The 11982-nt window shown below is 47.3% G+C and overlaps 1 protein-coding gene across 1 annotated transcript in view; it reads right to left on the bottom strand.

The window, feature by feature from the left end:
- Window positions 1-5792: 5792 nt before the first annotated feature.
- The window catches only part of SORL1 (sortilin related receptor 1), a 168040-nt gene continuing 161850 nt past the window's right edge, over window positions 5793-11982 (bottom strand). Inside the window, exons 46-48 of the mRNA XM_042903857.1 lie at window positions 9979-10171; window positions 7156-7368; window positions 5793-5939 (exon numbers count right to left, since the gene is read on the bottom strand). Of these exons, the coding sequence (XP_042759791.1) occupies window positions 5872-5939; window positions 7156-7368; window positions 9979-10171 (474 nt within the window). The 3' untranslated portion in view covers window positions 5793-5871. The remainder of the gene's footprint in view (window positions 5940-7155; window positions 7369-9978; window positions 10172-11982) is intronic.

Below are 11982 nucleotides of genomic sequence, written 5' to 3'. Positions count from 1 at the left end.
TGTCGTCGAGAGTTCCTTTGTAGAGGTTTTTGGGTAGTCTAACTGTAAGGTTCTTTCTTAGTTTTTCTTTTATAGTCAGGCTATCTGCCTTTAGCAGTGCCTTTCCATTTTTAATTTGCTGTCAACTGGGGAACGAGACATAGCTGACAGATGAAGTCAGAATTTGGGGGCTACCCTGACGTGGTCCCCCAGACTCCAAAACAACGCCCTCCCAGAGTTAAACTTTAAAACCAACATATAATAGGCAGAACAATTTTACAGGTGCAATGGCTGTCAGGCCAGGATGATTTTATTGTAACCCAGTCAGGGTTCATTAACATTAGCTATATAATGTTTTAGTGAAGGGGTGGGGGGCGGGGAGCTTGCTTCACCCACAAAACCCAAAAAAAGAGGAGTCAGTGGCAGATATGGGCGGTGCCCAAGCCCTGGTGGAGGGAACCTTTGGCGAAGGGACATCAAGGATCGAGACCCCACTGGCAAGACTTTCCTCAGAAATGGACAGAGTTGCAACCCAAAGGTTTCAAATACTAAGTTCATATGGAGTACATTATTCTTGTATTGGCATGCCAATCATTTGTTCATTCATTCAATATTTATTGGGCAACCCCTATTCTCACCTGGGTCCCTCCCATTTCCTTTCTTCTGAGTCCATGTTACTAAGCAACCTTCTAGTTGTGTCTGGCTTCCCGGGCAGAGGGCCCTGGGAGGGCGAGAATGCACTGGCCATGCTAACATTCTAAGTGACAGGACTGCTTCCCGTGATGAGCTACTCAATGGGCATTATTTTGTCACAGATCAGTCTCAGGAGCTTGGTTAAAGTGCACCTGCTCACAAGAGACGAACTCACTAACGTGTTGACAAATTATCTAAACCTGGAGACCCAAGGGCTAGGTCACGACCAGGAAAATTCACCCTTGGGATTCCTCTGGGTGCGACGTGTTAGACTGTGTTCTGACGCTGAATGGTGACGGGGGTGGGGTGGGGGGTGGGGAGGCAGTGTGTGGGGTCAGAAATTCTTGGCACTGGAGGCTGGTTCTGCCATTCATGCTCTGGTTTCCCGAAGCCAGTTGCTTAGCCTCTCCGAGCCTCTGTTGCCTCTTCTACACAACAGAAGGACAGTCCTTCGGGGTTCTCTTTGGGCTCAATATTTAAACAAAAGCGACAAACCAGCAGATCTGTTGCATTAGAAACACCTGCCTCCCCTTCTCTCCCGTTCCATATTCTCCACGCCTGACTGATGGGCCCACCTGCCATTCATTGACCCATCAGAGGGGCTGGCAGCATCCTTCGCACCACCCCACTGCCCACGGGAACCTCCTCAAAGTGCTCTTTGACAACACAGCACATCACACTGCTGTGCTTTCTTCTCAGAAGACTTGAAAACTGCCTTCTTAGCCAATGGTGTCTCAGCAAATGTAGTGACAGCTTTAAGGAAGTCACTGCCCCTGTGGAGTAATTCTATTCACTGCGAGAACAGCTGCCTTGACATCTCCCCGCTCCTCGGCCAACACTAAGGCATCGTGTTCTTCAAGGATCCACCACGCGAGAGCACCTTGGTCATGACAAGATTATCCCAGGCCTTCGTGTTCTCTCGTCTATCAAATACACATCCTCCCAAACCAGGCAAATCAAAAAGCGTCCGGACGCTGTACAGACCATCTTTATTGCGCTCAAAAGAACAACTCAAGACACGCGTAGAGAGTGGGTTCTCATATAGGTGTCTCCTTCACCCAGTTAAATTTTTATTCAGTGAAAAAAGTTGACATTGAGACAAAAATTATCGTAAAACTGTGCAACAATATAGTAAAATCTTCAGCATAAGTTGGTGATTTGGAAACGCGTCAAGGCAATCGAAATCATAAATGCCTCATGTCACCTTGGAGAGAAACAAGTATACGGTGTTTCACTTTAAATGAGAGCAGAGTAGGCCTTTATTTTGCTTCCAATGCTTTCGATTTTGCCTAAAGTTTCTAACAATTTGTAAGAAGAGTCTTTAGATGAGAAATGACATGGAATATCTGAGAATAATGTTCCCTCAGCATTCATACTTATTCCATTTGCGTTATTGTACGTGAAGCAAATACCATTCTTGGGTTACTTGGCTCTGAGGATTTAATTCCTGACACGGCTGCTCAAAATCGGTGGGCAGAAACATACGCACAACCTATCCTCCCTCAACCCACGTTCAGTGGTGGTTCCCGTTCCGAGAACGTGCTCATTGTCCATGTACCCGACTAAGCATACCTCTTGCTATCTATTCCATATCTCAGTCTTGCATAGAAAGTAGTCTATATGAACTTAATGCACTGGCTTTTATTACACAAAAATTGTACCTGAAAGGCAGCACACGCTCCAGTTAAGAAAAATAACATGCTAGGAATGTCAAGAGTACAATCTCAACAAAGTGAAGATTCTGCACAGGGTCTGAGGGTCAATTCGGAAAATCAATATGGAGATGGTATTCGGTTGATGTATCTCCCGGACCCCTTGAGGGAGGGGTCTCCCAACTCTGCCGAAGGAAGAGAAAAATCTTCTCGGAGATTCACCATGATCCCCTTAGTAGGAAAGTGACCACCCAAACCTACCAAGATGAGGTTTCTGCCCTTAAGGAAGTACCGGGACTATCATCTTACAAGATGGAGTGACCGCCGGGTGGATGTTTGGAGGTAAGATTCTCCCAGGGGAGGTGGGTGGTTATCTACAAGAGCCTCACCACACCATCGCCCTCCCCAGTTCCCCCAGAATGGCCGCTATCTGAGAAGGGTTACGGTCCTTAACAGGCTGAAGCGTAGCTTAATCTAGTAGGCCAGGATGGTGGGCAGGAGAGAGCATGTAGCTCTGCGTCCCACCCCTGTTCCACCCAAATATCCCTAGAGATACTGGCAGAGATGGAACCCCAGGAACCTCTGTCCCCAAAGTCCCAAGTTTCCACCAGTTTCCCACCATCATAACCATGTACCCAGTATGCCGGGGCAGCCAGGAGTTCCTGGAACTTCTCACCTGTCTGGAAATGCCTGCATAGACGTGGCTTCTCCCCAGACTCCTCTGCAGAATTCTACTCTTTGTCATGTCATCCGCATGGACCCGTGTCTCCTCAGGCTCGAGGGGCACTCGATACACATAGGGGCAAAGTCAGCTTCCGGAGAAAACTCTGTACGCAGTGCCCCTGCCTGCCAAATTTTAGCGGTCCGTTCGTGGTCCGTCGCGGTCCACGTGCGGGCGGGCTGCTGACATTCTAACGTGCGCGCTGGGAGAGACGAGAACTCTTTTCCTGTTCGGTGTGAACTTTTGAGGTGGCATCTCCAACGAGGTACAAAGCCCCTTCTTCACAAACAACCAGGGGTTCCAACTGGTCACAGTGAAGACAATGATCTGGTCACGTTCAAAGGCTGCACATAGTTTGCGTTCTCATTGCCTGTGGTCACTCCAACCTCTGGACTCCTGCAGACGGCGTGTATATACACCACAACCCCACAAAGCCACGCGGAGGGAAGGAAGAGTGGGTGCTTCAAAAGTTCATAAAAATATACAATTCGCACATAGCTGTATCTACCTAGCTTAGTCTTCAGAAACTTAGCTCTTCTGTGTATATAAAATACTCTAGCCCTAAAAGGCTGCTTTTTCTCAAACAGCACAGTGGCGTTTTCCGAGGAGAGGGGTGATGGCCAGTCCATACAGTACTGTGCACTAAGCACTGGGAGGTGCTGGAGACGAGAACTGGAGGCTCAGGTATGTCTCAAGTTGCCAACTGGAGACACGGGCCCTGTAAACAAAGGCCTGCCTACAGAATAACTGAAAATAAAGTCTCAGAGCCTTTTATATCAGCTTTCACAAATGCCACCAAAAAGTTGGCCGAAAAAGAGAAGAAGAAAACATACTTTCTGGGGGTTCAATTAAACGACTTGCCTCCCACCAGACTGTTTATCTTTTAGCTACTAAAAGAGCTTCACTAAAGGGGTGGGGGTGGGGGGTAGGCCTTGGAGTTCCGAACAAAACCCCAAGACAACGCGAGATAAAACCAAAGAACTTCCGTTCTTTGAAAAAGTAACAAAGGAGAGAGAAAGAAGGGAGAAAACGTGGAAGGAGGCTCGTCATGACCACCACGTGTTAAAATAAAAGGGAGCCTTACCCACGCAACATGCTACATGTCTATAGTTTAAGACACTCCTCCCTGAAAATATATACATATATAAATTAAAACTTTTAGCACGAAGAAAATGGAATTGGCTCTTTGTTTTCCAGACAATCACTAGCTAGAGCGAAACTATATTATCCCCCAAGAATGATACTTTTGGTTAAAAGTAAGCAAATACTTGTGAGAAGGTGATGTAAAGCATCTCAGAGGAGATGGGGTTTTTACAAAGCTCGCACGTAAAGGACACACATTCAGAAACATGACTTTGGACTATCCCCAGAGCTCACTGCTTCTCGGCTGAGAGGTTCTGCAGCGAGGTCCGTACGGTAGGAGTCACAACAACGCCGGACATTGGTGCCTACGACGCTAGGTCTAAAGGGCGGGCATCAGTCCACAATGGATTCCACGTACCTATCAAGTGGCCATGAACTGAATACTAGGGTGGCATTTAAAGGCAGAAGAAGAAGAAGAAGAAGAAGAAGAAGAAGAAGAAAAAAAAAGCTGAGCTTGTTCTACAGAGAGAATAAACTCTAGTCTTGTTCCAGCTGCAAACTGGATAGAACGGTCTCGGATTTGTCGATCTCCTGTATCTCTGTTAAGAGCGAACAGGACCCTTTAAACGGGGCAGGGGTATGGGGGAAGCAGGTGGAAGGAAACAAAAAAAGAGAGAGAGACAGAGAGAGAGAGAGAGAGAGAGAGAGAGAGAGAGAGAAGGCACTGACCCAATTCAAAATGACTGCATATATCAGTGTAGATTTTTAAAGACAGTAAGTGGCCACCTCAACACAAATACAAAATTTTACATTCGAGATTCTTCAGTGGTGAGTAAAAACAAAAAAGCCAAAAAGGACAAAGCAGTACTATATCTGCCAGTGTATCTATCATGGCACAGACCTAGGATTCTCCCACGACCCGGGTGATTTTTTTTTTTTTTTTTTTTTTTTGCAAGGGCCATGACACCGGGGTGTAGTAAAGCAGGGTTAATCGTTTTGTAGCTGTGAAAGGCGCTATAGTAAGACTCCCTCAGTTAGCGTAAGAGAAGAAACTGCTGTCTGTTTGACTGACTGAAACGGAGCAATGACTCAATGCGCTCTCCTGCCAAATACCATCAGGTGACACACGAGTGACTAAAAATGGATTGCTTCCGACCCTACAAGGCGAGGGGTTCCTAACGGGCAGTGTTGGTGTCAGATGACCGCTAAAGCCTTGCCTTATACAGAGTCCCAATAAATTAACAAAGTAACAGGAAAGAACCTTCCCCTATAACACACACACTTTCATGTAAACTGAATCTGAACGAAATTTAAAGTTTGAGCACACCTTCAAGGAGGAGGGAGGGATCCCACCCATCACCCTCTCTTGAAGTGTTTCTATTAAATACATTTCTGTGTCTTAGAAAAATAAAAAGAAAGGCCAGTTTATTGAATCAAAATGATCTCACAGACTTAAAAGCATGCCCAGCAAGCACAGCCCTGTAAGACTACATTAATATGAAATTAAAGCAATTTGGTTACTAAAATCAACCTGGTTGGAAGTTCACAGTTGATGACTACAAAGTGTACTCATTCCTTTCTTTCCTTTTTTTTGTTTTTTTTTTTTTGTTTTTGTCTTTTGTTTTTGGCCCATATAAAAATAACATATTGCAACTCAAAGTGCATCTTTTTAAAATAAACCATCAACTATCTTTATCAAATAAAATATTTACACCATTTGGTTTCTAGTGAGGAAAAGCTCTTTCAGGCTATCACCATGGGGACGTCGTCTGAAAATCCAGTTATCATAGGAGCATCTTCGTCATCTTCCCCTAAAGGCAAAACAGTCGGTCCTTGGTAAGTTCCAGAGCACTTGCACCCAACCCCGACACCCACCCCTCCGCCCCAGCCGCCCCCAACACCGTCGCGAGCCCCAGCCTGGAAAATCGGTACCGCGGCCCTCTAGGCACAGTGGTCTAAGCCGAAACCGAGCTCAGCTGACCCCTGACGCTCTTGGGTCACCTTCTCCCTGTCCACGGGTGACCAAGCTTATTTTAATGGTATCTTGAACTTAACCAAAGAAAGAAAGGAAATCATTTAGGAAGGAGAACCTTATGACCTATCCAAAAGTCCAACGGGTGACTTAGGTTCCCTAATTGGGAGTTATCCACACCCTACAACAACACTGTGAGCTTCTTTATCCGTTTTCTCCTCTGAACCCACACTGCTCTGAGGCAAAGGACCTCAGAGGGGTTGAAGCTATCTGAGGGCAGCTTCCCAGACTAAAGGATGTCCCCTCGTGGCCCCCGGTACAATCCTGTACAACCAAGTCACGATCCGCCTTCAGTGATCACCGTGTGGTACCATTAACTTCTTTTGCCCCCAGTAACGGAAGCAAAGAACCCGCCCCATTCACGCAAAGCAGACCAAATACTTGTACTAAGCAAGACAGGAAACTGAGAAGAGGAGGGAGCAAAGCTAATATCAAATGATCAGTGATCGGGGAATATACAAATACCTTTATAAACAAAAAAATATTATAGCTGGTTTACAGGGAAAAAACTAGGTATGTAAAGTCACAGTCCACATGTCTGCGCTCGGGGACGACCCCAAAACACGCCTAACTTATTATATCAAGTGGTCCACTAGCTCTACGGCATTTCGTAATTATAATGAGCACGTAGACGTTTTAAAAGAGGTATTTCTTTCTTTCTTCCATACCACGTTATGGGTACGCAAAAAGCAGAATGACTGGGGAGGTGCCCCTAGCGATCGGAAAGGGGCACAGCCAGATGGAAAAGGCTTCTCTGGACGGAAGTCAGTTGGGAAGGCGTGACTCCTGATCTTGACCGGGCTCTTCAAGGACGCCGGACCTCCGGGTCCGGGAAGGATGGAGAGGGGTTGGGAATTCCTGAAAACCTGCTGACACCTCGGGGGTATCGAAAGCCCCGGGCCTATCGATCGACCCTTCCGTACTTCCTACTCAGGCCACCGGCTTGGAAGGGGTCTGCGTGGGGAGGAAGAGCCAGGGCACCCCGTCCCACTTACCCAGGTCGTCCCCGGAGGAGAAGATGGCCGAGCCCAGCCTGGAGCTGTAGTGGCTGTTGGCGAAAGCGGTAAAGCTGCTCCGCAGCCTCCGATGCTTCGTGTACAGGACGGCAAACCCCACCGCCAGGCTCAGCAGTATCAGGAACAGGATGGGTACCACCACGGCGGCCACATCCGTAGACCTGGCCGCCCGGGCCGCGGACGCACCCGCACCTGCCAACGTTAAGACAGCCACGCATGAGCCCCCTCCGCAAAGGCGGCAGAGCCGCCCGCCGAGAAAGCGGGGAGTTTGCCGAACGGTTACCCGAACCGCCTGCCCGGTGTGACGAGTTCCTGCCCGTGACGGCCGGCTGGGTCCCCACGCCGTGCCACGAGCCGAGAGACCACGGGCCTTGTGCATGCAAACACGGTAATTACGTTAGACTCCTAATCACTGCCTCGTTGTTGATTTAGATAATCTCCTGGAAGGGAGACCTTTGTTGGGGTAGCGACACTGATTTCGTTAGCGTTCTTACTTAAGACCACTCGCTGGCCTTACATAAGAGGATGTGAAATCAGACCAGTAATTAACGAGGTTGCAATTACTTCCCCTACTTGGCACCGAAGTCACTCTGAACAGCAAATACCTGAAGCTCCGTCGAGTGATGCAAACGAGATCCCTTAACTGCAACACTGACTTAACAGCTCATGAAGTTTTATGAGGTTTTTTTCCTTACTTAAATAAGAGAGAGAGAGAGAGAACCCTTCCATATACGTTTAACATTTTAATAATCCACTTGGCAAAGCCATTTAGGTGTCTGTAACCTAACAATGATGCCCACTTGCCACTATCTTCAACAAATTCTCCCTTTATGATGATGTATAGATAGATTTGTACCAATAGGGCCCGAGGGCAAAGCCATCCCCCTGCTGGGTTAGGGCCAGTCTTAAAAATCCCTGGGGAGGGGGCGCCTGTCGGTTAAGCGTCTGTCTTCGACTCAGGTCGTGATCTCACGGTTCGTGGGTTCAAGCCCCGTGTCGGGCTCCGTGCTGACAGCTCGGATTCTGGACCCTACTTTGGATTCTGTGTCTCCCTCTCTCTGCCCCTCCCCTGCTCGTGCTCTGTCTCTCGCAAATAAACAAACATCAAAAAAAAAAAAAATTTTTTTTTTTTTTTAATTCCTGGGGAAAGTCTGAGTGAGGCAGGAAAATGGAACTTGGGAGCCCGTTTTAGCTAAGGAAGCAAAGTGGACCTTCCCTGTCCTATGAAGAGTTGAGGCAGTTCCCTGGTTTGGGGCAAGGTGCTGTGGCACAGGCCTGTGCCTCAGAGGGCAGGCTCAGTAGCCACCCAGGGGTTCATCCCAACAAGGTGCTCAACCAGATGGGCCAGAGAACAGCCATTTCTTGCGAGCCTAATCTAACAACTCAAGACGCATGCCTTTACATTCTTTCGTTATTGACCTACGGGGAAAAGCCGTAGCAGAGTCTTACTTCGTATGTCCCAACGTAACCCCAGCTGTGAAGTGGTAAACTAGGGCAATGCTCTTGCCCGGAACGGTTAAGAGGAACCAGTGTGGTGGAGGAAACAAGAATGAGTGGGCCCTCACCTCCGCCACCCTGCTTCTGTGGTGGAAAATGGAGGCCTCACTGAGAGATTCTTTCTGCTGGACGATTTTGGTTTTATAAAGGCAACAGTTGTTTTCCCCCCAGAGTCTATTTCACAGTTGCTAATTGGTTTTGCTTAAAAAGGAGGCTCTATTTAGGAACTGCTAGGTTAACAAGACTTCTGTTGTGTGTTTTCTGTAAGACCTTCTCAGAACCTCTAATAACGCTATGATTCTCCAAAGGGGACACGGTCTGCAAGGTCGTCCTCCCTCAGGGAGGTGCCTGGGAAACATGACATGACAGAACACACAACAACTCTAACGCAAGATTTTGGCTTAAGCATCGGCGAGCTCCTGGCTGGGAGTAAATGGAACTGAAAAGACCAGTGGCAAAACGTTGGCTGAAATGCTGGCCAAGCTACTACGACACAAGCAGCATTTCTGCGCAAATGAAAGGTTCCTCTCCCCTGCCCCACCTCTGCCCTCGGCATGACCCAACATTGGTATCTGTGAGTGTTTATAAGACAAGATGCCAGGCCAAATTCAGGTTCTGATCTGGACTGGCGGCTAAGACGAAGGGGGAGGCTATACAATCGGTTACTCTATGGGAAGGAGATTAGCTACTGACTTGGAAGAATCCCAGGGAATATTAGCATACTAGAGGCTCTGAGAAGTCCTGCAAACAACAAGCAGTAGCACTCACACTAACCTAGTGTTTCCCAAGCAGAATCTCCTTTTTTTAACAAAACCTACTGCTAACCTATGCCCTTTCTAGGCTCTACATTCAGAATTTGGTCACACGGTAACTCCAGCTCCTCACCCCATGCCTGGCTCGGGAAATAGTTGTTAAATAAATCAGTGCCTGATTACACGGATGCACAAATGACTTTTTTGAACTGAAAGAATATTTAAAAAAATTTTTTTAACGTTTATTTATTTTTGAGACAGAGAGAGACAGAGCATGAACAGGGGAGGGGCAGAGAGAGAGGGAGACACAGAATCTGAAACGGGCTCCAGGCTCTGAGCCGTCAGCACAGAGCCCGACGCGGGGCTCGACCTCACGGACCGTGAGATCATGACCTGAGCCGAAGCCGGACGCTTAACCGACTGAGCCACCCGGGCGCCCCTGAAAGAATATTTTAAATGTGCGTAAGAAAGACACATATTCATCAGACCACGCCACATCCTTCATCTATTTCCCCAGAAGTGAAGATGGAAAGTGGCCACACGAGTGACTCACCAGACCCCAGTTCGTCATACAGCAGGACAGCAGGCTCCCCACAGATCTGGCTGCCAAAAAGGCATCTTGCTTGCACAGTGAAAGTGTAATTATGACCCAATTTCAGGTTGGAAATTTTAAAGAAAGTGTCAGTAGTATTCCCAAGGTAAGCTGAGATATTCATGGCTCCATCCAACATGTGTATCTCATAGCCCTGAAAACAAAGACACGAGAGATTGTGCAGGAAGTTAAGTAAGGAATCTGACAGCTTCTATTACTGGTTCCAACTTTATGTGAGCTCCTTATTGCAGGCTTTTATAGATGCGAAAGCACTTTGGGTTTCTTACTAGATCTTTTTATGTTACCACTGAGATTTTGGATTCAGAAAATGGCAATTTTCCCATCCCAAATAACTACCACGCCCACTTGTGAGCTGCAAAGTGGAAAAGTATAGCCCTAATGAAAGCCATTTTGATAAATATTTTGGTACACATTCAAAGTTCTGGTCAAGAGTCCACTCATCTCAAGCAATACGAAACGCAACAAAGAATCTGGACAATTCAGCAACAGTTTGCTGTAATGTAATGGGATTTGACTCACGATAAATCCGGGTCGTGCAGGGACTCCAGCAGCGGGGCTGGAAAAGTCAGGACATTTCTAGGGAGAACAGTGTGTGGGAACTTCCTTGTCAGCCCACAGCTCACGCCCCAGCTCCTCACTTTCTAGCTCTTCCAGGCTGATGGTGGCCCCAGACCAACTTGGCCTTGACCAGAAAGCACTTCAACATTAGGGTGGGGGCAGAACGGACTTCTGGACTTCTATGACAATCTCCCAATATTCCAGTCTCAAAGCTACCAACTCCCACCCCACCAGCACCAAAAAAAAAGACCTCCTCTCTTAGCTCTATCCACATATTGGGCCCCACTGCATACTCACGGACTCTTGGTCCCCATTCCATTGACCTGTCTATTCTCTGAACTCTAAGCCAGGGGGAGAGGAGAAGGATACGCTATATGCTTATGCCAGAACCCTCCACTGGGAGTCAAATACTGACCTGTCACCTCCACCTAAAAGCTGGGCCGTGAGGCGGACCACTGGCTGCCAAACTGGGCCTCCCAATACCGCCTACCTGGAATCCTGTCCCCCTATTCTTCTTTAGAAACTAGCATTGATTGCTTCTATCTAGCACGTATTTGCTGTCAAGAGCGTGCAACATACATAAAGGTGTAAAGAAAAACATCCAAATGATACAAACGTCGGTCATTCACTTAATTAACTATGAAACATCCTCTTCTTTTAGACACTAAAGTTATTTCCTCTTTCTTGCTATCAGAAATAAAACAAGGCCCTCAACAGGGCCTTGTACATAAATTCTTTATGCACATCGTTTCCTGAGAATAAAATCCTGAAAGAATTGCCGGGCCAAAGGATGCGAACGCTTTTTATTTCTGACATGTATCACCAAAGTGCCTTACAGAAAGGCTGAACCAATTTGTATTCCCAGCATGCTAATCTCCCCAACTACGGCTCATTCTGGTAATACTCTTCCCCCTCCCCTGCCAAACTTAGCTGATTTAATGTTGAAAGGGTCCTATCTTTGTTGTTCAGATCACCAGTGAGATTGATCCTTTTTTCTTTTGCCCACTGCTGCTGGAGTTTTTACTGTGTTACCGGTACCTTTTCCAGAATCAGAATATTAGTCTTCTGAACTGCTTTGAAAGCTTTCTTTATATTTGAGTTTATTAACCACGCATCCGTCCCGGCGGGGAGAGTTGTGAGGGTTTTCAAATTTTACTCTAGCTTTGCTTCTGGCATTACAGGGTGACCATTTACAACCCCAGCGCCCTTTACCGACGCTGTGCCGCGAAAGAGCCACAGTGGATTTGTCGTGTCTCTGTTCAGCTCGTGCTTTGCTGACAACGGGGACAAGCCAGGTCCGCTCAAGAACCTGTCCACCCTTGGGTGACAGATTGGCAGATCTACTCGCCCTCCTCCTCCCTCCCATCTCCTGTTGCGAATACAGTC

This window comes from Panthera leo, chromosome D1 (genome assembly GCF_018350215.1).
Source record: "Panthera leo isolate Ple1 chromosome D1, P.leo_Ple1_pat1.1, whole genome shotgun sequence".
Classification (NCBI taxonomy): domain Eukaryota; kingdom Metazoa; phylum Chordata; class Mammalia; order Carnivora; family Felidae; genus Panthera; species Panthera leo.
The sequence above is the reverse complement of the archived record's forward strand: the minus strand, read 5'-3'. Positions and strand labels throughout refer to the sequence as shown.